The 22388-nt window shown below is 39.9% G+C and overlaps 1 protein-coding gene across 2 annotated transcripts; it reads right to left on the reverse strand.

Moving 5' to 3' along the window:
• Positions 1 to 395: 395 nt before the first annotated feature.
• On the reverse strand, positions 396 to 22368 carry VBP1 (VHL binding protein 1). 2 transcript variants are annotated; one of them, XM_030850205.2, is made up of 6 exons: positions 22241 to 22368; positions 17472 to 17596; positions 7103 to 7169; positions 5988 to 6086; positions 3508 to 3646; positions 396 to 1492 (listed from the first exon to the last, which is right to left on the reverse strand). In XM_030850205.2, the coding sequence occupies exons 1-6, from the start codon at positions 22331 to 22333 to the stop codon at positions 1422 to 1424; spliced, it is 594 nt and encodes a 197-aa protein (XP_030706065.1). In that variant the 5' UTR covers positions 22334 to 22368; the 3' UTR covers positions 396 to 1421. The 2 variants fall into 2 exon arrangements, with proteins under 2 accessions (XP_030706065.1, XP_030706064.1); XM_030850204.2 differs by lacking the exon at positions 396 to 1492 and adding an exon at positions 1499 to 3245.
• Positions 22369 to 22388: the final 20 nt, after the last annotated feature.

Raw genomic sequence — 22388 nt, forward strand, 5'->3', positions numbered from 1 at the left:
ATTTTCACGGACTTAAGACAAAATTAAGATCTTCTGAGCAAATCATTCCTATCCTAATATTAACAGGGACATTTGATACCAATATACTTACCATAATAAAGTTTGGGAAAAAGTAGCACTTAAAATACATCAAGACGTTTACAAACCTCAAATTCTAAAATATGGAAATTCAAAAGTATCAAAGAAAAATTGACAAGGAACTCTGCTATCTTTCAGATTTAACTTCTCAATTGTTTGCTTATCTATATTCCTTCCAAAGGGATCTTATGTTGTTTCTACAAACATAAGAGGTTCTTGGGACACGGCTAGTTATGGTGTAAGTAAATAAACTTTACGAGTATGTGAAAAGACCCATGTTAATTTTAGAAAGTATAACATAAAAAAAGGTACTGTGCCACAGTTTTAACTTCACTGTTTTAATATCATGAAATACAAGTACAAAACATTGTACAAGTATACTCTTTACTACATGGAGATGGAATAATACATTTGTGTTTTTACCAGAATCTGTATCACCCAGTACTAGCCACTGTACCAATGGCTTTCCATAGGGATCTTCTAACACTCTTACGAAGTTTTATCATGAATAAAAAAGCTCACAACTCCGTTAAACCACCACAGATTTATATTTATCTTAATATTCCTGTTCAGCTGCTTTGGGGAACTGTTAAGAAGTACAAAATCGCCTCAGGCAAGAGTTTTCAGTGCGTAATTTTGTTATTTCATGTTGGCCAAGATCTCCTTTATGTTAGCATTGCAAAGGCTCTAGGCTCTGTGCACTTATATCGGGTTAGAAAGCGTTGTCTCAATAGCCCTCTTACTGTTTAGGAATGCAAATTACCACTTGCTGAAAAGTACAGAATATTATAATAGTTATTGGCTAAGCAGTAATTCATGAAACTGCATTTACACAGGACAAATAACAGCAATAGAGGACCATAAAGCCCCATGTGTGCTAAAGAAAAACCGTTTTTCAAATATTCAAACTGTTTTTCCTACCTCTAAACTGGTTTTAACCACATCACAAGTGAGAGTAACACCAGCCAATAAAGAAAAAGTAAAGTGTGCTAAACTGTCCAAAAAGTCAGCTTCTATAGCATATCTCACAGTTTTCAGCCATTTCAGCTAAGACTTTTCTTATAACAAACAAACAAACAAACAAACAAACAAAATGATGAAAGCAGCATTTACTTTGTTGGAAATGCAAAAAATAAAAATAAAAATACTGCAAATTTTATAAAATATTTGAAACTAATTCTGTTTTTATAAATAAATAAAGTGGTGTTTATCTTTTTTTAAAGTTTTAATCATCATTCTTGCTGTTAAAAATTATTTAAAGTTATGGCAACTTTTAAGGATAAACTTTGGGGTATTTAAAATAACATGTTTGGAAAATTGAACCACATTTTTAATTGCCAGCATTATGCTTTGTTCTTGGTAGAATCATCTTTGTTTCTTCTTTTTACATCCCAATTATAAACCCTGGCCATATCTGCAAGAATTGTCAAAGAAAATGCAAATGCAATTCTAAAGATAACATTCAATGACTAAGTATTCATTCACACACTGAATCAAAGACAGAAATCACACACAAAAAATGCTAGTGACTACAGCAAGGTGTAGTATCATCCGGCAAAAAAGGGAACAAAATTACACCAAAATCAGGTCAAGGCCTCAAATCAATAATTGTTTAGCATATCTAGTCAACTATGGTATTATATTTAACAAATACGTGCTTGACACTGTCAACAGTTTTATAGAGAGCCCTTCATCCATGATAGTTCAAAGGTAGTTCAAAGCATACACTGACATGTAATGTTTAAATTATTACAATTATCAATCACTTTATCTCTTACCCTGTTTGGCTAACAGGACACTCACGCAATTTATTAAGCATCTGCATCTTTTCCTTTCCACAAACACCACCCTGCAGGCCTTCACATATCGATTATTTGTTTCATGGGCCATGCCTTTGGTGGTATATCCAAAATGCCACCATTGGACTAAAGGTCATCTAGATTTTCTCCAATGTTATCTTCTGGGAATGTTATAGTTTTGGTTATTGTGTGTGTGAATGAAGTCTCCACATTACCAGTCATGTGCCAACTCCTGCTCTAGGCCTCAAACAGGCCTGCCTTCCCTCACCAACCACTCAACACCTGTCATGTGCTACGTGCTGTGGAGGAGAGAGAGAAAGTGGAGCTCCTACACTTGAAGAGCTCCCAGTCTGGAATGAAAAATAAATAAAGCACTACGTGCAAAGTGCACTGGGAGCACAGAGGAACAACAAAACACCCTGAGAGGACTGGAAAATGTCCAGAAATGTTCTGCTGCTTGAGCCGACATATGAAAGACAAAACAGAGGAACCCAGGTAAACAGGGGGAAATGAGTCTAGATAGGAGGAACCAAGTGTGGACAAAGGACACAGCACATTTGGGGGCTGAGAAAAACCGATGGGGGTTATTTGGAACTTGGGTGCACTGAGAGAGGGCCAAGGCAGGAAGCAGTCAGTGGCATGAGGTAAGACTGGCAGGAAGCACCTCACAGGGCACCCACGTGCATACCTTACATGTAACAAAGAACACTGAAGCATTATAACCAGAGGAATAAAAAGAAGTGTGACTCAGTGAATTCATGGTGGAGACAGTGTAAAGGACAGATGTGAGGAAACCAGACTAGAAAACTACTGAGTCTAGCTTCTAGAAGGCCAAAATGAGAGTAACAGCAATGGACAGAGAGATTTACAAGGGAAAGCTGACAAGGATCTGGTGATTAGTCGGCTTCTGGTGATGAAAGAGAGAGGAGCGAAGGTCGACTCCCACGTTTCTGTGCTGGGTGACTGTGCGGGGCTGACGACTAGGCGACAGGAGCGCGTGAGCAGCTGGGTCAACATGCGAGCCCTCCCCCTCGAGCAGGATACCTGCCGCTGCCTGTTCTCTCTGCCTTAAATACAGTCTCAGTCCTATCTTCTCAAAGCCTGCTCTGAACTAATTCCAGCCCACACCTATCTTTCCCTAACTTTAAACTGCCTTGGTGTTGAGTACATGAAGTGAACTTACTTATATTTTGCTGTGAGACGATCATTCAGCAGGTTCACAAGTGCAGTTGTAACAGAGCAAGACTTCGCCACTCTTCTTGTTTTGCACTGATCCTCTCACCAGCCCATGCCCCATACAGCTTAGCACAGTTGCAGGAACACAGGAGACCCTTAATAAATACACTACTTGACTAGCTATGAAGATGTCTTGGGAAAATATTTGAAAGAAAAATACTCATTTGCTAAATCGTCTTGCTGTTTCCACACTTTCACACTTTAAATTCAGATTAGTCTACCTATACAAGTTATTAAATATTAGTTCCAAGTATGTCATTTACTACTCTCATAAAATCTGCAACTTAACATCAGTCTAAGAATAAGGACATTCTTTTCATTAAAGCAATGCATGTAAGAACGTTGAAAGCATCTTTCTCCTTTCCCCCCTTTGCCTTTTTTTAGGAAAGGATACTGACTTCTGTGGTAGTAAACTGATCTCGAAGAAAGTCGAGGTCTTCCTCAAGAGAATCAAGATTCTTTGTGGCAGTCGATAAATTCTTTTCCAACAACGCCTGAGCTTCATCAATATCATATTCAAGCATTACATTTGCCTGAAGAGAGAAAAGCATGACAATGTCCGAACACTTACCCAGTGCTTTACAGGTTAGAACAGGGGTTGGCAAACTATAGCCCTTGGGCCAAATCCGGCCGGCTGCCTTTTGTCCTAAGTTTTATTGAAACCCAGCCATTCTTTATTCACTTAGACTTGCATGCTACAGTGGCAAAGCTAAGTACTACTTGTGACAGAGACCGTGTGGTCTGCAAAACCAAAAATATTTACCCTCTGGCCCTTAACAGAACATTTACTGACCCCTGGGTTAGAGAATATATTCACACACATTTTATCATTTACTCGTCATAACAACCCTGGAGAGGCAAGTTACCTTCTCTACAGTTAAGAAAACAGAGGCTCCGAGAGGTCAGGTTGCCTACGCTTTTGGGGATACTACATAAATGGAAGAATTACCATAAGAACCAGTATCTTTAGTTACCAAATCCTATCTTTCTACTAGCTCTATTGTGACACCAAATAGTATCACATTCAGATCAACTGAAATAGTTGTTTCTGAGCTTAAGATACCAAAAGTTTTCAAAAACATACACATTATCTACATTTGGTCCCTTGAGAGAAACAGCTGGCTCTCACTGCCCCCTCGTACCTCCAGAGTAAATGCTGGCGCAGGGGGAGCCATACTCCCAGCGCCTGACTTAACACCGGGCACTTCCTGAACCACTTGCCTTACCTGGCAAATGGAATCTGAAAATTACTCAAAGGATTGTTGGAAGAATTAAATGAGACAACATGAAAGTGCTTAGCACAGAGTAGGTGCTACATTCTTATTGACTGAATATGCCAATCCATGATAATCAGAAAACTGTATAAAAATTCAGATAGGACTAAAAATATTCAGTGCAGAGTAAATGCCTCTCTAAAACCCAGACCCACAATCTCATTTCTCAATGACTGATGCTTCTTATTACTTTTTCTTTTCCAGAAAATTTCTACACTTTGCTTACTTTTAACAAGAGAAAATCGAATACATTTAAAAACACTTCATTCATGTCAAAAAACATCAATCATTCATTCAGGAAGTACCGTGTGCCAAGTACATCTCCTTAGTTGATTCACCCCTCAACTACTGCCTGATCGGCCTCTCTATTTGACGGTCTAATAGTCACCTCAAGACTGACATGCCCAAAACACAACTCCAAGTCGCCCTGCAAACCTGTTAGTCCTTTGCCTGTGATATGAGTTACATATATTTTTCCTGTTGATTGTCTTTTGACTTTGCTCATGGTTTCTGAATTTTGAGGCCTGAAAAACCAGGGCTCTAAATAAGTTATCTTATTTAACCAGGGCTCTAAGTAAGTTCAGGGCTCTAAATAAGTTATCTGTGACTTGGCCTACAATTTTGATGGTGCCAGTATTTCATCACACATTTCAAATGTGATCCACTTGGAATTCACCATCGTGTAAGGTGGGCTCCAGCCGTAATCCTCTCTCTCTTGAGAGAGAGAGAGAGAGAGCTCCCTGTTGTCCCAGTCTAGTTTATGAAATCACCTTATCCCCACTTGCTGATTAAACGTGTGCCAAGGGAAAGAGAAACAAAGGACAATAACCCTTAGGATTTGGGCTACTGGGTGGACAGCTGTTCCATTTACAGAACTAAAACTAAACAAGTACGGGAATTATGCTTGTAGAAATAAATGTACAAACTCTGAAAAGATTACAGCTAACAGAAATCAGGAGGAGGAACTAAGGGACAGAGAAGTGAGTTTCCATGTACGAATCTGCCTATCTTTCATGGCACGAGACTGCCTCTCAGGGATGACGCTACAGGATAGCAAGCGGAAATCCTCCCAGCTGGGAGAGCTGAGAGCAGTCGTGACTGGCTGCTTTGTATGGGAACTTGCCTGAGGTAACAAGACCTATGGATAGCTAGCTGGACAGTCAGGAATGGCTTGGCTGGTCGATCATGGGACTGAGAGGAGTAAAATACGAAAAAATCACAGAGAAGGTCTGTGAAATCATCAAAATTGAAATATATGATTTTTAAAAATGGGTTCTAACCTCAAGGTTTTTGTAATAATCCTTGCCCCCTCAAATTTAGAGAGATCTTTCTAGAACTAACAAAATCTGATGATGAAGAAACATCTATCTAAGGTTCAACAGCACCTTCTGTTACATTTAAGAGCTAAAGCATTAGTTGGAGGGGAAGCAGGGTTTTGGTCCGTTTTGTTTTGATTGGGAGAGACTCGAGCATGCTTCTGCAGCAATTTTCCTCACACTCCCGATCCCCCTGAATGCCACCCCTTCATTCCTTCCACAGCTTCAACAATAATGCTTTACAAATGTCAGCCAAGGAAGCTGTGGCTATTACATTTACTTACCCCCAACCACAGACACACTTTATCGGTAGGAGGAACTGAAGCTTTGCAATACAGGTTATCTGCCAGTAAGAACCTGGTCTCCAGTGAATTGGTGGACTCCTTCAAAAAAAATGACAGTACTGTAAACAGTCCATTTTCACACCAAGGTTATAAGGAAGAGATCACAGAACTGAACCTAAGCCATTTAAAACAGTCCTATCACACAGACTAAGTAGAGTGGTAAAGAAAGGAATGCTGGAGCCAGACGGATGGGCAGGGAGGCTCGTGCGTCCTGGCTCAGCTACTTACTATAGCTCTGAAGGCTGTGGCAAGCAGAGTTCTCACACACTCACACCCCCACACACACATACCCCCACACACACACCCCAGTCTCACACCCCTCCCCGCCCCCACACACACCCCAGTGCCTGGCACAGAGTAAGCAATAGACAAGCGCTATCTATTATTACTTCATCAGTGCTTCGTGCTCAACAACCAATTTTCTGAAGCCTCTTATTAAGTTCATGACATAAAAAACATACTAGAAATGTAGTTATTCTACCAGTCAAGTAATAAATCATATACACATACACATACTATTTTAAATACAATATACTTATGACATTTAATTTTTACAGTCTGCTTATGTAACAAATATTGGATGAGGACTTGGAAGAGTCTCAAATCCAGTTCTGCCAGGAACTAGCTATGTAACAGTGCTCAAGTGTAACCTCTTTGCAAATGTTGCCTCAGCTGTGAAATGAGAACCTGAAACGTCATTTCTAAAATTTTTTCCAGCTCTGTAAGTACTGGACTCACTCCTTATTCTTCGAGAGAACAATAACAACAACAGAAACTATTAGATGCTGCTCAAAATGACATTTTCTTTTTGTACTTAAAAGAATTTCAAATTGCATTTAAGTTCTGCAGATACTACATATAAGTAAAATACCCCAAGAAGTGTGGGTCCTAGAATTAAACCTGACTTTTGGCGGAAAGCCACATGTCTCACTGTCTGTGATGTCAGTACACGTGCTCAGGACTGGTTCAAATACCAGTGACCAAGGAGTCAAGGAACACATGTCTCTGCTGAAGTATCCTGGTTTGCTCATGTTTACAAAGAAAACTGCACTTACTTTTTTCTTCTGCATGTACTTTAGAATTTCTAAAGTCTGCTTAATTTCAGGAATCTGACCTTTTAGCCTGTGAATAAGAAAAAGGTTAACTTAGTATTTGGCATCAGGACACAGTCTTACTAGCTTTGCATTTTCTACTGATATGTTTTGAGGACAATTTATATATATGAAATATTTAAGATATTTTATCTGTAAGATATTTAATAAATTTTGTTTATTAAAATATTTAAGATATTTCAGACATAAATATTTATTAAAATATTTAGATATAATAGCAAATATTTACGGAATGACTACTGTGCACAGAGTCCTATTCTATATGTCAAACCCCCCATCATTAGTTAACATTTCTAGAGAAAATCATATTCCACAGAGGTGATTCAGAGGTTCTACATTTAATTAGAATTGCATTTTAAATACTCATTTTTAAAATAACATGCATTCAAATATTATATTCTAAATTGAAAACCACCAACTCCCTCAGTCACAGGCAGCTCAGCACCAGCAAGTGCAGGGACAGCTTCTCAGGGCCTGCGCTTCCCACACTGTAAAAGCACCTAACACACCACAGTAAGACATAGTACAACTTTGCGATGCTTTTAAGCTTTGGGTAATTTTTCTTTACCTTTTATGTTGAAAAATACTTTCTTTTCAAGTTAGGTAACAACTGTTCTTAAGATTATAAATGGATCACTGTTTGAACACACGAAAAAACTTAAGAAAACGATGGACATGATGAGACTGATCAGACTCAACAGTTAAGTTATATTATAGCTACTAGAAAAACAACTAGCCTGGAACAACTGGACATCCACACATAAAAACATGAATCTAGACATGGACACTACACATTTCACAAAACTTAAGTTCACATGAGTCACATACCTAAAGGTACAATGCAAAACTATAAAGCTCCTAGAAGGTAACACAGGAGAAAACCTAAATGACCTTGGGTATGGTGATGACTTTTTAGATACAACACCAAAGGCACAATCCATGAAAGAAATAATTGACATGCTGGACTTTATTAAAATTAACAACTTCCACTCTGCACAAGACCCTGTCAAGAGAACAAAAAGACAAGCCACAGACTGTGGGAAAATATTTGCAAAAGACACATTTGATAAAGGACTGGTATCCAAAATACCCAAAGAACTCTCAAAACTCAACGATAAGAAAATGAACAACTGGATTAAAAAAATGGACCAAAGCCTTTAACAGATACCCTACCAAAGATATACACATGGCAAAAAAGCATATGAAAAGATGCTCCACATCGTATGTCATCAGAGGATTGCAAATTAAAATAACGAGATACCACTACACACCTATTACAACGGCCAAAATCCAGAATACTGACAAGTCCGGATGTTGGTGAGGATGTGGAGCAACAGCCCCTTTGGAAAGACAGTGTGTCAGGTTCTTACAAAATAAAAATACTCTTACCATATGATACAGCAATCATGCTCCTTGGTATTTACCCAAAGGAGCTGAAAACTTAGGTCCACACAAAAACTGCACACAAATGCTTATGGAAGCTTTATTCGTAATTGCCCAAACTTGGAAGCAACCAAGATGACCTTGGTAGGCAAATGGAGACATAAACTGTGGTCCATCCAGACAATGGAATAGTATTCACTGCTAACAAGAAATGATCTATCAAGCCACGAAAAGCCATGGGGGCACCTTGAATGCATATGACTAAGTGAAGGACGCCAACCTGAAAAGGCTGCAGACTGTATGATTCCAGCTATAAGACACTCTGGAAAAGACAAAACTATGGAGACAGTAAAAGGATCAGTGGTTGCCAGGGGTTTAGGAGGGGGAGGGAGGGATGAACATGCTGAGCACAGAGCATTCTTAGGGAAGTGAAACTACTCTGTATGATGCTATAATGGTGGATACATCACATCGTGCATGTGTCCAAACCCATAGAACGTACAACACGAGGGTGAACACTAATGTAAACTATGGACTTTAGCTAATAATAACATATCAATCGTAACAAATGTTCCACTCCGGTGAAGGGTGTTTGTTGATAATGGGGAGGCTATGTGTGTGTGGGGGCGGGGGCTATACAGGAAATCTCTGCATCTTCTGCTCAAGTTTGCTATGAAACTAAAACTGGCCTAAAAAATAAAGCATATTAAAAATAATTTTTAAAAACTACTAGCAACTAATTCCCAAATGAAATCAATCTCACTGACAAGAAAATAAGAGATAAAAATATGCTGAAAACACTCAAAGTCAAACTTAGAGAAGAAAGAATGAAACATTTTTAGCTCTTTTTTTGGATTAAAGCTGCCCAAGGCTTTAAAGTGTCTTGCATGGAAAAATGTGCAAAACAGTTCTGGGAGTCCTGTCAAATCACAATGTAATCTGTAAGAAAACAGACTAAGGATACAAAAACAAAGCTGTGGTTCTTTCAAAATACATTTAACAAAATATTATTAGAGATCAGCATGTAAACAAAATTTAAATATGATAATGAAAATGTACTTCGTGAATTATATAAAGGAAGTCACATCATGTGTGAAGAAGGTTAGCACAGCAAACTTTATTACAGCATGTGCTACTGACGCGGCAAATATGTCAGATAAGCCTGCTGCTTAAAAAATAGTATCACTGGGGCTTCCCTGGTGGCACAGTGGTTTAGAGTCCGCCTGCCGATGCAGGGGACACGGGTTCGTGCCCCGGTCCAGGAAGATCCCACATGCCGCGGAGCGGCTGGGCCCGTGAGCCATGGCCACTGGGCCTGCACATCCGGAGCCTGTGCTCCACAACAGGAGAGGCCACAACAGTGAGAGGCCCGCGTACCACACACACAATAAAAAGTATCACTATCTGGTAGTACAGCCCAGTGAAGATTTGAGAAACACACCCTTAGCATTGATTTTTTTTTAAAGCGTAGTTTGAAGGCTAATGTTCTATGAACTCTTTACAATTCAATATGGATATCGTAGATCTCTCAATTTTGCTTATTTTTTGTATATGTTGATATAGGTAAATGCTAGAAAGATCTACATTGAATCATTTATAAAATATCTGATACACATATAACATTAGTATGTTCAGATCAAGTTTTTTGGTCATGTAAATGATTTCTGTGATTGACTGACAGATTGATTTATGGCTGAGTTGGGTCTTCGCTGCTGCACATGGGCTTTCTCTAGTTGCGGCGAGCGGGAGCTACTCTTCGTTGCACTGCACGGGCTTCTCATTGTGGTGGCTTCTCTTGTTGTGGAGCACGGGCTCTAGGCGCGCGGGCTCTGTAGCTGTGGCTCGTGGGCTGTAGAGCGCAGGCCACTGTGCAAGTCTGAGCAATACACCCTCCCCACCCTGCTCTGTCCCAAAAGATAGCAGCTCTCCTGAACTGTGTGTTTACAGTCCCTTTTTTACTTTTTCAAATAGTTTCATCACATTTATGTGTATCCCTGAACAATATATTCTTTGCTAGTTTCTTAGCTTAATACAAATGGTCTCATGTTGTATGCATTTTTCTGGGGTTTTGCTTTATAACTCAATTAAGTTCCTAAGATTTGTTCATTCATCTTCACTGCTGTGTAATATCCATTTAAAAATATAACACAACTTGTTTATCCACTCCCTAGCAACAGACACTTGGATCAGTTCCAGATCTTTGTTATTCCATGAACAATGGAAATCTCTAGGTTCTGGGAGTGGGTAGGGAAGTGAGAGGGAAGACAGCAGCTTAGAAGGGAAGTGGATCAAGTCTCCAAAGGGGGAATTTAAGGCTAAAGGGTAGGTGTTTTTCCTCCCTCTAAATTGCTGTGGGTGAATCACATTACCCACCCCATCACGGCTACAGGGCAGAAAAACAGCAGAATTGGCCAAAGGCAGGGAGAAGGTCAGGCTGAGGAGCTGAGAATACAGGTACTGGCCCCCAGCAGTTCCCCTTGCCCACTCCCCCTCCCAGGGGAGATGCCAAAGACAGAGGAACGGAAAGAATGTCCCAGAGGCCCAGAGGCCGAGGCACCTGGTAGGGGAGAAACAGCATTTGTCCAATGGCTGTGCTGCAGAGTGTAAACCCCACCCACCAGGAGGGACTTGAATTACTTCTGTTCCCACACACATTAATGGCCAAAGGAACTGATAACCCTGAGGGAATATGAGCTGATGGGGAAAAAAATGGTAATCTGATAAACTCAACTACAAAATAAAATAAAGACAATAAATTCGACAACCTGTACCAGATGAAATAAAATCAAATTCTACAAGATTATACAGAGAGTATTTAAAAATACTTCAAAGAGAAAAGACAGGATATTGGTAATATGAAGAAGAAACAAGTAGCTGTAAGAAGGACCAAAAATACTACGTATAAAAAGTGTAATGGTTGAAATAAGGAACTCACAGATATCCATTTAATTGCCAAAAGACAAATTACCAAAATAGCAGAAGACAGGAAATAATAAAGAGACAGGGAAGGCAGAATTAGAAGAGTCAACATCCATATTAAAAGGAATCCCAGAAGGAGAGAAGGAAAAAAATTAACAGATGACAGAAAAAAATGAAAAAATGATAATCACAAAATTTCCAGTTAGAGAAAGATAAAGCACATATAATTCATGTGTTAAAGAGTTCACCACAAGACAATGAAATACTAAATAACTTTTTTATATACCTATCAGTAATTACTTTATTTATATATTTTTAAATAGATCTTTATCGGAGTATAATTGCTTCACAATACCGTGTCAGTTTCTGCTGTATAACAAAGTGAGTCAGCCATATGCATACACATGTCCCCATATCCCCTCCCTCTTGAGCCTCACTCCCACCCTCCCTATCCCACCCCTCTAGGTCATGGCCAAGCACCAAGCCGATCTCCCTGTGCTATGCTACTGCTTCCTATACAGCTGAAGGAAAAAGTTAAATGACAGGCTGCAACAAAAGATTTACAACACCTGTAAAGAAAAGGTTAGTATCCAAACTACACAGCCGTCTGCTGCAAAACAACTCAGTCAAGCACAGAAACAGTTTTTGTTGCACAGCTGGTATCACAGAGGTGAGGGAACTTTCAGAAAAAATAAAAGGGGATAAAACTGGAAAAGGCTTTGAGTTGAGCAGTGAGGACTAGAGAAAAGCAGGCATCTCAAGGCAGGTGACAATACCAGCTATAGACCTGAGCCTGGCCCCTGACGCTCGGCTCCACAGGGGAGCTCACATATTAAGTGCAAGAACTTGGAACAGGGCTCAAGCAGTCCAAGGCTGATGAAGACCCACAGCTCCTGCAAAAGCAAAATCGTCTATAGATAAAAGCAATCCACACAGGTATCCATGGTTACAGGAAGCTGACATATAGTCAGTTAAGGAAGAATTTAAGAAAGATATCCTCACAGGGCTTCCCTGGTGGCGCAGTGGTTGAGAATCCACCTGCTGATGCAGGGGACGCGGGTTCGTGAGCTATGGCCACTGAGCCTGCGCGTCTGGAGCCTGTGCTCTGCAACGGGAGAGGCCACAACAGTGAGAGGCCTGCGTACCGCAAAAAAAAAAAAAAAAAGAAAGATATCCTCACAAAGACAAATTATAGTCAGATAAAACAAAAGAGATGACAATCTTGAAAGTATACAAAAAGAAAAATTAGTTTATCTAAAAAGATTTAAAATAAAACCATATATTGTTTACATGGAACACCCTTAAATATAAATAATAAATAAGCTGAAAGAAAAGGGATTGGAAAAAATACACCAGGAAAATGTTAGCCACCACTCCTGGGTATGTATCTGGAGAAAACTATAATTCGAAAAGATACATGCACCCCACTGTTCATTGTAGCACTATTTACAATAGCCAAGACATGGAAGCAACCTAAATGTCCATCGACAGATGAATCAATAAATAAGACGTGTTACATGTATACAACGGAATATTACTCAGCCATAAAAAAGAACGAAATAATGCCATTTGCAGCAACATGGATGGACCCAGAGATTGTCATACTGAGTGAAGTAACTCAGACGAAAAAGACAAATATCTTATGATACTGCTTATATGTGGAATCTAAAAAAAATGGTACAAATGAACTTATTTAGAAAACAGAAATCGAGTCACAGATGTAGAAAACAAACTTATGGTTACCAAAGGGGGAAGGGGGGAGGGATAAATTGGGAGCTTGGGATTGACATATACATACTATACATAAAATAGATAACTAATAAGAACCTACTGTATAGCACAGGGAACTCTACTCAATACTCTGTAATGACCTATATGGGAAAATAATCTAAAAAAGAATGGCTATATGTATGTGTATAACTGATTCACTTTACTGTACACCGGAAACTAACACATTGTAAATCAACTGTACTCTAATAAAATTTTTTTTAAATGTTAGCCAAAAGAAAGCCGGAGTAGCTCTAAGTGTCCAACAAAACTGACTAAAACAATAAGCATTATTTTACATAGGGTTAAATTCACCAAGAAGACTTCGTAATTCTCAAATTGCATGCACCTAATAGAAAAGACTAAAAAGCTTTAAAAAAAGAAAAAGGATAGAAAATTGTTTCAGGTTAAGATGGCAGCAGACTAGCACTTGCACCTCTAACTGTTCACGTAGCAGAGAGCTGTTGAGATGATAGGAGTTACAGGGCTATTCCTGCAAGGGAACAAAGTGACAGGTGAGCTGATTTCCTGCAGCCACTTTTTACCAAAGAGTACATGAAGGGACATTTCTCTTTACAGAAATATGCCAGCTTATTAATAAATAAAAAATAAATAGCTGAATTAGAACATCATCATTTTGCAACTCATAATTAATGGATCTAGGAATTCAGTATCATTCTAAGAAACAACTAGATACTATCTGCCCCTTAATGGAGAAACAATACACAAACCTATGAAGGAGTGTTGCCAAAAAACAAAAACAAAAAAAGAAAAAAAAACAAAAAAGAAAAACCTGACTATGAACAAGACTGCATATACAACTATCAACTTATAATAAACAGAAAGGGCAAAGAAACATACTTGAAAATCCCACAATTGCTTTGAAATTTAGCAACATACTTCTGAATAACCCATAGATTATGAATCTAAATGTGAAAGATAAAACAATAAAGCTTTGAGAATAAAACATTAAGAGAATATCTTCATGAACTTGGGATATTTCTTAAATAGGACACAAAAAGTACTAACCACTAAGGAAAAATTCTTAAATCAAACTACATTAAAAATAAAGGGTGATGTATATATGGCCATGCCACGGGTGTGATAGGGAGGGTTGGGTGGGAGGGAGGGAGACGCAAGAGGGAAGAGATATGGGAACATATGTATATGTATAACTGATTCACTTTGTTATAAAGCAGAAACTAACACACCATTGTAAAGCAATTATACTCCAATAAGATGTAAAAAAAATAAAGGGTGATGACTCAAACAGTATATCCACAGTGCTTCCATTTAAAAAAAGAAATCGGAAGCCTACCCTATACCACACATAAAAATAAACTTCTGATGGATTAAGAAGTTAGATATGAAAATGAAAAAAATTAAGACTTTAAGAAGAACACTTAGGAGTATGTCTTTTTGAACATGGAATACAAAATAGGATTTCTTAAACAATACACAAAAAGCACTAACTATTAAGAGAACTTTTGACTTAAAACATTTAAATTAAGAACTACTCATCAAAAGAAATCATAAGGGGAAAAAAAAGAAAAAGCAAGAAAAATTTCTCACATATAACCTAAAAGGACTAGTATCCAATATATAAAGAATTCCTACAAATAAAAAAAGACAACCAACCCATTATTAAATGAATAAAACTCTTCAAAAAAGTTTTCCACATTTGCTGTCTCCATCATTCTCCTTTGAACCACTGGGCCAACACTGTTCCCATCCAGAACACCAATGACTTCCACTTTGCTAAGTCCAAGTCCATTCTCAGTCCTTATCCCACTTGGGTGAGCCATCCGCAGCATTTGACACAGGTGATCATTCCCTCCTCCATGATACATTTTCTTAGCTAGGCTTCCAGAACCCCATGATCTCCCAGTTTTCCTGACCTCACTTAAAGTTTCTTTTCAGCCTTTTTTGCTGGTGTTCCCTCTTCTCCCTAACTTCTTACTGTTGCAATGTCCAGATCTTTGATCTTCTCTTCACTTGCATGCACTCTCTTGGTGATGGACCTCATTCAGTCCCCTGGCTTTAAATGACTCCCCAATTTTTATCTCCAACCCAGATGCTCCCAAAATTCACATTCATATATTTAACCGTCTACCTAACACCTCCACCTGGATGTCCAAATGATGTCCAAGGCATCTCAAATGTGTCCAGAATTGAACTCCTCCTGATCTTCCCCCAAACCTGCTCCACCCACAGTCTTCTCAGATGTTGGTAACTCTCCCTTCCAGTTGCTCAGACCTGGGAGCCATCCCACATGCCTCCACAGTACTAGAGTTACCAAGGTAACTATGACACACGGATTCCCTCCGCTTCCCCAAGGCTTGGTCCTGAGGTCCATTTTCTTCTCTGTCTGCAACCTCCGTGCAAATGACCTCAAAGCCAATGGCTTTATGCTTCTTTTTCAAATAAAAATAAACTTTTATTATAAAAGCAATAAATGTACATTGCAGAAAATTAAGAATACAGGTAAGCAAAATAAGAAAAATGCTATTTCCCACCACCCAAAGATTACCACTGTCAATATAACATTAGTGTCAATTCTTCCAGGTATTTCTGTGCACACACACATTTTTTCCCCAAATAAGAAGAGATAATGTTCATAGTGTTTTCTATCCTTTTTCCTATTAACACCCCTCATCTGTCCACGTTGATGACTTTTCACATCATCTAACACCTAGCCCTATTCAAATTTCCTCAGTTGTCACCAAAATCAAATGAGAAAATATATCTAAAAACAAACTTTTGGTTTGTTTTTTTCTCTTTTTTTTGGTCGTGCCGCATGGCTTGTGGGATCTTAGTTCCCTGACCAGGGATTGAACCCACACCCTCGGCAGTGAAAGTGCGGAGTCCTAACCACTGGACCACCAGGGAATTCTCATCTAAAGACAAACTTTTGTATTTTTGCGTAAGTGGTACCCTCACGCCCAGACTACCCTTCCTCACTGGAGCCTGCTTCCAAACTCATAACCAGGCTTCAAAATTCTACATAGCCATCTGCTTCTCTTGGAAGTTTCCCCTGAATCCCTCTGTCCCCCTTCAGATCACCCGTTCCCCTATGCTAACTCATTACTGTGCACCGTAACTCCTTGACTGCTATACTCTGTACTTATTTAAATATCTATTATGCCCCTAGACCATAACCCCGTTGAAAGCAGATACCGGACCTTATTTCACCCAAAACAGTATCTGGCACCTATGAGGAATGCCATAAACATTCAACTGACAGAAGAATGCTGTCACATGTGCATAGCAGGTATCTGTAGGTATTTATTACTGTGGATTGATTTCGTAAGCTACTATGAACATACAGGGGAATAAAGGATCGAGAGCAAGAATACTTCTGCCCTATCACTTATGAAGTCTTGGCAAGGTCACAACTTCTGTGGGTTTCTCATCTCATCGGCAAAATGAAAAGAATGAACTAGACATTTAAGATGTTACGATCCTAGAAGCTTTGGAATAAGGACTTCAATATTCATTCTATTACGTTTGCAAAAGCATCTTTAGACTGACAATACCAAAGTGCTGGTGAGCATGAAGAACAACTGAAACTCCCAATACATTGCTGGTGGCAGTGTAATATGCTAAAGCCACCTAGGAGGACTTTTGGCAGTTTCTCATAAAATTAAACATACACTTACCATACAAGTCAGCAATTCTACCCCTTGGATAATTACCCAGGAGAAATGAAAACAAATGTCCACCCAAAGACTTAAAACCAAATGGGGAAACAAACCAAATGTCCATCGACAAGCAAATAGATAAAAATAGACAAAAACTGTGGTACATCCACATACAATGGAAAATGATTCAGCACTAAAAAGAAACTAATTTACTGACACACACAACACCACGGATGACTCTCAAAAAGCATTATACTAAGTGTAATAAGCCTGACGTAAAACAGTAGTTACTGTATGCTTCCATTTATATGAAGTTCAAGAACAGACAAAACTAATTTATGGCGAAAATAATCAGAACAGTGGCTGTCTCTGGGAGTGTGCAGGGTTGGGCGTAAAGGGGCAGGAGGAAACTTCCTGAGGTAACAGAAATGTTCCATATATTGATCTGGGCAATGGTTACAGAAGTGGATACATTTATCAAAACTCATCAAACTGAACATTCAACGCATAGACATTTTATCTGTATGCAAATTATGTCTCGATCTTTTAAAAGTCTAAGCTATACAATATTAATTTTAAAAACTTAGAAATTTTGCACTTACCTCCTTTTCTTTTGAGCAAGGTTGAGCTCCATAAACTTATACTTCTGGTACTGTTCATCCAGCTTCTTCAGTACTGTATCTGCAGTCTCATTCCCAGGCTGTTTCATGAAGGAATCTACATCTTCCTTTAATATCAAAAAGAATACATTACAAATTTTAGAATTCATACCTCTGATTTTTGACTGCTTTAGCTTTATTTTTAAACATAAAAAGAGCTTGTGTTTCTTTTTCTCCAAAGGCTTGTTTTTAACTAAAAAAGTATTTATAAAAAGTTAGAGGCCATTTCAGACAGTGCACATACATTATGTAGCTAATTTATTATTCTTCCACCTTCCTCTTTTTATTTATATATAGGGAAAGAAAGATGACCTTGTCTGCTTTTTTTTTAACATCTTTATTGGAGTATAATTGCTTTACAATGGTGTGTTAGTTTCTGCTTTATAACAAAGTGAATCAGCTATACATATACATATGTCCCCATATCTCTTCCCTCTTGCGTCTCCCTCCCTCCCACCCTCCCTATCCCACCCCTCCAGGCGGTTACAAAGCACCCAGCTGATCTCCCTGTGCTATGCAGCTGCTTCCCACTAGCTATCTACCTTACATTTGGTAGTATATATACGTCCATGCCTCTCTCTCGTTTTGTCACAGCTCACCCTTCCCCCTCCCCATATCCTCAAGTCCGTTCTCTAGTAGGTCTGTGTCTTTATTCCTGTCTTACCCCTAGGTTCTTCATGACATTTTTTTTCTTAAATTCCATATATATGTGTTAGCATACGGTATTTGTCTTTCTCTTTCTGACTTACTTCACTCTGTATGACAGACTCTAGGTGTATCCACCTCATTACAAATAGCTCAATTTCGTTTCTTTTTATGGCTGAGTAATATTCCATTGTATATATGTGCCACATCTTCTTTATCCATTCATCCGATGATGGGCACTTAGGTTGTTTCCATCTCCGGGCTATTGTAAATAGAGCTGCAATGAACTTCAAAGCTTTTGCACAGGAAACGAAACCATAAACAAGACCAAAAGACAACCCTCAGAATGGGAGAAAATATTTGCAAATGAAGCAACTGACAAAGGATTAATTTCCAAAATTTACAGGCAGCTCATGCAGCTCAATAACAAAAAAACAAACAACCCAATCCAAATATGGGCAGAAGATCTAAATAGACATTTCTCCAAAGAAGATATACAGATGGCCAAAAGACACATGAAAGAATGCTCGACATCATTAATCATTAGAGAAATGCAAATCAAAACTACAATGAGATATCATCTCACACCGGTCAGAATGGCCATCATCAAAAAATCTAGAAACAATAAATGCTGGAGAGGGTGTGGAGAAAAGGGAACACTCCTGCACTGCTGGTGGGAATGTGAATTGGTACAGCCACTATGGAGAACAGTATGGAGGTCCCTTAAAAAACTACAAATAGAACTACCATATGACCCAGCAATCCCACTACTGGGCATATACCCTGAGAAAACCATAATTCAAAAAGAGTTATGTGGGCTTCCCTGGTGGCGCAGTGGTTGAGAGTCTGCCTGCCGATGCAGGGGACGCGGGTTCGTGCCCCGGTCTGGGAAGATCCCACATGCTGCGGAGCGGCTGGGCCCATGAGCCATGGCCGCTGAGCCTGTGCGTCCAGAGCCTGTGCTCCACAACGGGAGAGGCCACAGCAGTGAGAGGCCTGTGTACAGCGCCAAAAAAAAAAAAAAAAAAAAAAAAGAGTTATGTACCAAAATGTTCATTGCAGACCTTGTCTGCTTTATACATCCGCCTTGCAGCACATTGCCTAGTCATGTGCCCTAGCCACAAAACGATTCAACAGGCTGTGTGCCAAAATTATAGATTTTATTACTGAAATTTTTAACTGAACAAGTTCTGCCACAGATATCATGCTAAATATCGTCATTAGGTTCCCAAGACAAGTCACAACTGCTTCCTTGAGTATCAAGTGGTTGAAATAAAGTAAGCCTAAAAGGCAAACTGAACAATCTTTTGTAACAGGAATAAATAAGCAAAAGAAAAGCAATAAAACTGAACTGCATTTTTTTAAATGTATACTGCACATGCTGGTCCTTGAAGAAAAGCTAGTTAATTAGGTTAAGGATCAGGAACTACATGAAACTATATGGAAACTTAAAGGAGATTCTGTAACAGCCTTCTAGTAGTTTAAAGAACTTTAGTCCTTCCTTGCAACTAAGTTATATTCAATTATCTCAGTTTCTGGGATCTCTACATCATTATTCTTATCCATGCTTACTAGCTATAAGGGAGTATTTTAGCAGGAACAAGGCAGTTAAAATGCAGATAAATGCATTCTGGAGATAAAATGGAGATAGCATCTTCCTAGAAGGCTCACTGTAGGAAGAGAAATGTCAAAGTTTTTTAGCACATGTTATTAGAAGCTTAGACTCTAGCAAGGAGAATTAACTACAGCAGCATAAGTTTGTGGTTAAGAGACAGGGGCTGCCTGGTTTGAATGCTGGCTTCATCACATACTAGATGACCTTGGAAGTTATTTAACCTTTCTCTTTGGCTCAATTTCCTCATCTTTAAAAAGACAAAAAGTACCTTTTCCTCACAGGGGATTAAATGAGTTAGCACGTGTAAAATACTTAGAAGAGTACACAACAGCTAGTAAGTGTTCAACATTAGATATGTATAAGTGTACAAAACTACAGGGAGGTCATATCTGAACTAGATGTTGAGAGATGGAGAGGTCAACAAATCAACAAGGGGGAAAAGGGACAATTAAAGCAGAGAAAGAAAACAAATTACTACATCAACGGGAATGGGGAAAAGGCAAGGTGTGACTTTTAACCACTATCAACCCAGAAACTAATATATATTAAGCATCTACTTGCAATACTGAAAGCACAGTCTCTGTTTCTCAGGGCAACTCTAACTACTGTTACTCCTATTTCAGTTAAAGAAACGGAGGCTCAGATTGTAAACTAATATTCTCAGGATTCAGCAGCAACTGGGAAGAAGAGGTATGATTCAAACCTGGCTCTATTTAGGAAGCACTGTTCTTTCCATAATACCATGTTATTCCAATTAGTTTAGGGACACACAAATATTTACGTAAATTTGGATTATTTATTATATCATATTGATAGAAATTTTAAGGTCTAGAAAAAATAACTTGTGACATTTTAGGGGAAATGCATTTTAAGGTAACAGTTTATAAAGCCCTTTGATAAAGTTTATCCTCCTGAATTAGATTTCTGAAGCCATCTCTTGCTGAGCACCACGGGTGTGGTATTTTAAGGCACTACGGAAATTCAATCAACACTTAGTTATGAGCTTATACTGTGTGTCAGGTACTGTGCTAGCGTCAGGAGAAATGACAGGGAGCAAGGTAATGACCTAACCTCCCTCCCAGTGGCAGAGCATGGCGCAGAAGTAGAGCTCTGCAGCCCCACAGATTGCCTAAGTTCAAAGCCTGGGTAACTCACTTACACCCTGTGTGACTTGGAGCAAGTTACTCAAGGGCTCTGTGTCTCTGTTTCAACGTGTACAAAATGCGAATAGCAGTATCTGCCTCTTAGAGTTTTGTAAAAGCATTAGGAAAGTGCCCGGCATTCAACAAATTTTCTCTCTTGTTGACAGTTACCCGGGAGATGAGTGGAAAGAAATAAACGGCACGGCTCAGGGAGAAAAACAAAATAACTGAAGAAAACAGTACGAAACCGAATCATCAGATGCAGATATGCACGGAATGTATATAAAAGTGGTGTGAATAAAAGAATAAATAAAAGAAATGGGTCTTTTGAAGGTTGGAAGATACCAAGAACAAAAGGTAGAGACAAGGCAATATAGGTACAAGCCAAACGGTTGAGAAATTTCCATTAAGATTTTATAGTAGTTCAGGCAAAACTGAGTGGAGAAAGGTGGGCGATACCGGCCTGGAAGGCCACTCAGGTTTTCTCTTATTATTCAAATAATATTCAAATACTATTTCGAGAACAGCCTTACGGGGCGGGGACAGGATTGAAAGCACTACTTGTTTCCCTCTGTTTGGCCTTGGGTTGGTCTCCCTGTTCTGTGAAGCCTCCAACAATGCACTCCCTGCTTCCTCTCACCTGCACACAATTTATTCTCTAAGTTGTTAAGACCATTTAGCTAAAAGCAAATGTGGTTACACAGGGGCTTCACTTAGACACCTTCTGGTGACCGCCCGTGGCCGACTGGCTGAAGCCTCAGGGGCCCAGCGGGCCACACAAGGCCTTCAAGGTCTCCCCGGTCCGACGTTCCCCTCCGCCTTCCTCCGAGGCAACTGGCCACCGCAGCCCTTCAACACACTAGGTGCCGTTTCCTATGTTCACACCTGAGCTCCTCTGCCTGCTCACTGTACCCCGTCACCACCTACGCATCGCTCTCCCCGGCATCTAGGCTGACTCTCAAGCTTCTCACCGCCTCCGTTTTTCCGGGAAGTAGGGTCGAAATCCCGCGTCGGGGATGGGCTGGGGGGGGGCGGTCCCTCAGAGAGGCCCCGCTCCCCCTCCGGCTCCTGAGTCCTTCGCCCCGCGCCACCCCCCATCTTCTGGGGCCTTCTCAGACCGCGCGCCCCACGGCGGGTCCTGACACAGCTCAGTCGGTCCTGGCACGGAGGGGGAGAGCGGACGGAGCGCTCTCTCCGCGGTCCTTTAGCTCAATTCCTTCCCCCAACAACCAAGGCCGAGCTGGGGGCCAAGAAGGAAGGGGTAGCCCACCGCGTAGCGTCAAGATACCGAGCACCAGCGTGTCTCTTACCACGAAAACGGCCTCAGGAATCCCCAGGTGGAGCCGCCGTCCGTTCCCTCCGGCCACTTCTCCCAAAACACAACCTTCCTTACCGGCCGCCATCTTGGGGAAGCGAGCGCGCGACTAACGGCCTATCGAGCGCCTGTAGCCTGGGGCC

Source organism: Globicephala melas, chromosome X (genome assembly GCF_963455315.2).
Source record: "Globicephala melas chromosome X, mGloMel1.2, whole genome shotgun sequence".
Lineage (NCBI taxonomy): Eukaryota > Metazoa > Chordata > Mammalia > Artiodactyla > Delphinidae > Globicephala > Globicephala melas.

What these genes read in the sequence shown, in the direction of transcription:
- VBP1 (XM_030850204.2), bottom strand. Translation starts at nt 22,333, where the DNA reads ATGGCGGCCGGTAAGGAAGGTTGTGTTTTGGGAGAAGTGGCCGGAGGG. An exon ending in TTCCTGAGGCCGTTTTCGTG is followed by an intron (nt 17,597 to 22,240) that starts GTAAGAGACACG and finishes TTGATATTAAAG; the next exon opens with GAAGATGTAGATTCCTTCAT. An exon ending in GTTTACTACCACAGAAGTCA is followed by an intron (nt 3,246 to 3,507) that starts GTATCCTTTCCT and finishes TATTTTCCCAAG; the next exon opens with ACATCTTCATAGCTAGTCAA.